Genomic DNA, 3130 nt, shown 5'->3' with positions numbered 1-3130 from the left:
TGTATTTGAGGCTGGAGGTGCCAATCTGGCACTACAGCAGAACCTGAAGCCTAGGGCTGCAGAGTTGGTTTGGCGTTGGGTGGGCCTGTGTCCTCTATCCACTGGGGCTGGCTGGGAGGCTGGGTCTGCAGGTCTTAAACTGATTATGGGTGTGGGGGCCAGCCTGGTATTGTGTGGGCCTGGAGCCTAATTCTCACTCAACAGCCTAACCTAGAGCTGCTGGGGCCTGACTGGGATTGGGGCTAATCTGGAGCCTGTGACTGCTGGGATCAGCCTGGCACTGGGGGCAGGCCTGAAGACAGACTCTGCCAGAAAGGCCTGAAGTCTGGGGATGCAAGTTCCTGCCTGGTATTAGGGTAGATTTGGGTGCTTAGTCCACAGGTACTGTCCTGGAACCTGGTGCCACTGTGGCTTACCTGGTGATTTGTGGGCCTGGAGCCTGTTATCTTCAGGGGCCAGGCAGCAGGCTGCATCTTAAGGGCTGGACTGATGACTAGGGCTGCCAGGGTCTGCCTGTTGCTGGGGCAGGTCTAAAGCTTGCAGCCACAGTGGCCAACCCTTTGATGGGGGTATTCAGGAACCTGGAGCTACTGGGGTTGGCCTGGCAGTAGGGGTTGTATGAAGCCTAGGGCCACTGCTCAACAGCGGGATGGACTAGGCATCCAGTTTGCTGTATGGGCTTGGAGCTTGTGGTTGCAAGACCTGGCCTGCAATTGGGACTGGCTCAGAAGCTCAGTCTACAGGAGTCTGGGGCCTTGGGATCCTACTTAGAGCTGCATTTTACTGGTGTGGTGCTGGTGCTGGGGCCCAAGGTAAAGTCTGGTGCTCATGTTCTCCTTCCCCTAATATTTTTCTCCATGCTATACTGGTTGGGTTTGGTGGAGGGGTAATGTGAGTAATGTAAAAATAACTTCTCTATATTGTTCAATGTGTTTTTTCTTCTTTCTCTGCTACACCTAGGTGCTGTAATCTCTCATCTGGTTTCCTTAGCTTTTCTGAAGGTATTTTCTTGTGTGAAAATTTGTTTGAATTGATGTTTCTGTGGGGAATGAGCACTGGAGAGTCATTGCTGACATCATTCCTCTTTCCTTCCATACGCATTTTTGAAACAAAAATGGAGGTGACAAAATTATTTATTTATTGTTATTTTTTGAGTGTCTGCTACTTCTGTGCTCTATTAAAAGCTCTAGAGATCAATTGTTAAATAAAACAGGTACAAATCCCTGCTCTCATGGAGCTCACATTTGTCAGGGAATGTTACTTGAATACATTCATTTATGATACCTTTTAAGAGAGTCTGAATATCATTTGACACAATATGTTATGATAAAGCCACCATGAGATGCATCACTTTGGGGGAAAAAAGTTTTCTTCTTAAAGATGCTACTTTGGTGCTATTCATGCTTTTGTTTGTTTGTTTGTTTTGTGACCAGTAAGGAGATCATAACCCTTGGCTTGGTGTCACTCACACAGTGCTCAGCCAGTGAGTGCACCAGCCATCCCTATATAGGATCCAAACCTGCGGCCTCGGCGCTACCAGCGCTGCACTCTCCCGAGTGAGCCACAGGGTCGGCCCCTATTCATGTTTGTAATGTAGGATGGATGGTCTGGGGTACTTCTGTATTTCAATTTGCTGATATAAAAACTGTATTGCCCAATAGCTGGGGTTGCAACTTAAAAGATTCTTGACTTTATAAGTTTTGATGTATACACATACTGCTTTTCTAAAAGTAAGGATGTAACTTTTACTATATTTAAATATATGTGTAAAACATCGTGGGATTCCTGAAAAAGCTTGTTCCTTTCTTCTTCATTTTCTGCCATCATGCTCAGTGGAACACTATAGAAGCTGTGTTCCTAGTTGAACATAGAGTGGCTTTTCCTGACAGAGGGGAATGTTTGGGGGTTGAGTTTTTATGAGCAGCTGTGCTCCTTTTTCTTATTATTCAAATGTATGTCTTACCGTCTGCAGTGGGATGGCTCTGTTGAATAAGTGTCACTGTGCTTGGTAATCTCAGTCAACGCTAGTTTCAATATCATCCACAATGAAGGAGGCGAAGGATCATGGGTCAAGTCAGCCTAATTAGGGCTGAATTTGTCTACACATACTCAAACAATGTATAATCAATGGCTATACGTATGACTTTTTTCCTTTATTACACACTTAAGTAGCTAAGTCTTTCTATTCTGCTAACGTTTCCTGGAATACAGCCCTGATGCCTTACTGCAGTTCATATCAAGTTGAATGTCTGGCCCAAAATTGTTTCTTACCACGCTAACTGTTGCAACTGTAACTTCAGCCATGCTGTTTCTTTTAATATCTTAGAGAAAAGATAGAAAGAGCTAGAAGAAGAAAACACACAAATGTGTCAAAATGTTAACAATGATTTTATTTAAGTGAAGGTCATATAAGAGTTTATTATCATATTTTTTAACTTTTCTGTACTTAACTTTTTTTTGAAATGTGAATTATAATTAATTTTTTTTTCCTGAAAGATAAATTGTAATGATAAATAAAACAAAGAGACAGGGGACCTATAGAATAAAAGAGACTAAGAAAGATACCGGATATATTAATGTATGGGTCTTATTTGAATCCTGTTTTAAACAATCTGTTTTAAAATATTAGACAATTAAAGCTATTTGAATACATTGACTGCATATTTGATGATAGTAAGGAATGATTGTGTTTTCCTTTATTGTTTTTGTTTGTGTAGGTCTGACAGTGATTTTGCGATTATGATTGTTTAAAAGTCCTAGTAATTTAGAGGTACATATTCAAGGATTTACATATAAAATGATGCAAACTTGGGAATTTCCTTAAAAATTATCTGATACAGTAAGAAAGGTGTGAGATAGGATAGAATAAGATGAAACATGATTAACCCTGAATTGATAGTTGTTGAAGCTAAGTAGTGGATATGTGGGGATTCTTCTTCTTCTTCTTCTTCTTCTTCTTCTTCTTCTTCTTCTTCTTCTTCTTCTTCTTCTTCTTCTTCTTCTTCTTCTTCTTCTTCTTCTTCTTCTTCTTCTTCTTCTTCTTCTTCTTCTTCTTCTTCTTCTTCTTCTTCTTCTTCTTCTTCTTCTTCTTCTTCTTCTTCTTCTTCTTCTTCTTCTTCTTCTTCTTCTC

The 3130-nt window shown here is 41.1% G+C and overlaps 1 protein-coding gene across 1 annotated transcript in view; it reads left to right on the top strand.

Annotated features, from left to right (window-relative positions):
* Positions 1-674: 674 nt before the first annotated feature.
* The window catches only part of ZNF804A (zinc finger protein 804A), a 63126-nt gene continuing 60670 nt past the window's right edge, over positions 675-3130 (top strand). The window contains exon 1 of the mRNA XM_008572412.1: positions 675-812. Within this exon, the coding sequence (XP_008570634.1) occupies positions 675-812 (138 nt within the window). The remainder of the gene's footprint in view (positions 813-3130) is intronic.

The sequence above is a fragment of the Galeopterus variegatus genome, unplaced genomic scaffold (assembly GCF_000696425.1).
Source record: "Galeopterus variegatus unplaced genomic scaffold, G_variegatus-3.0.2 Scaffold782, whole genome shotgun sequence".
Taxonomy (NCBI): domain Eukaryota; kingdom Metazoa; phylum Chordata; class Mammalia; order Dermoptera; family Cynocephalidae; genus Galeopterus; species Galeopterus variegatus.
Note: the sequence above shows the minus strand (reverse complement) of the source record. Positions and strands in the feature narration are given on the sequence as shown.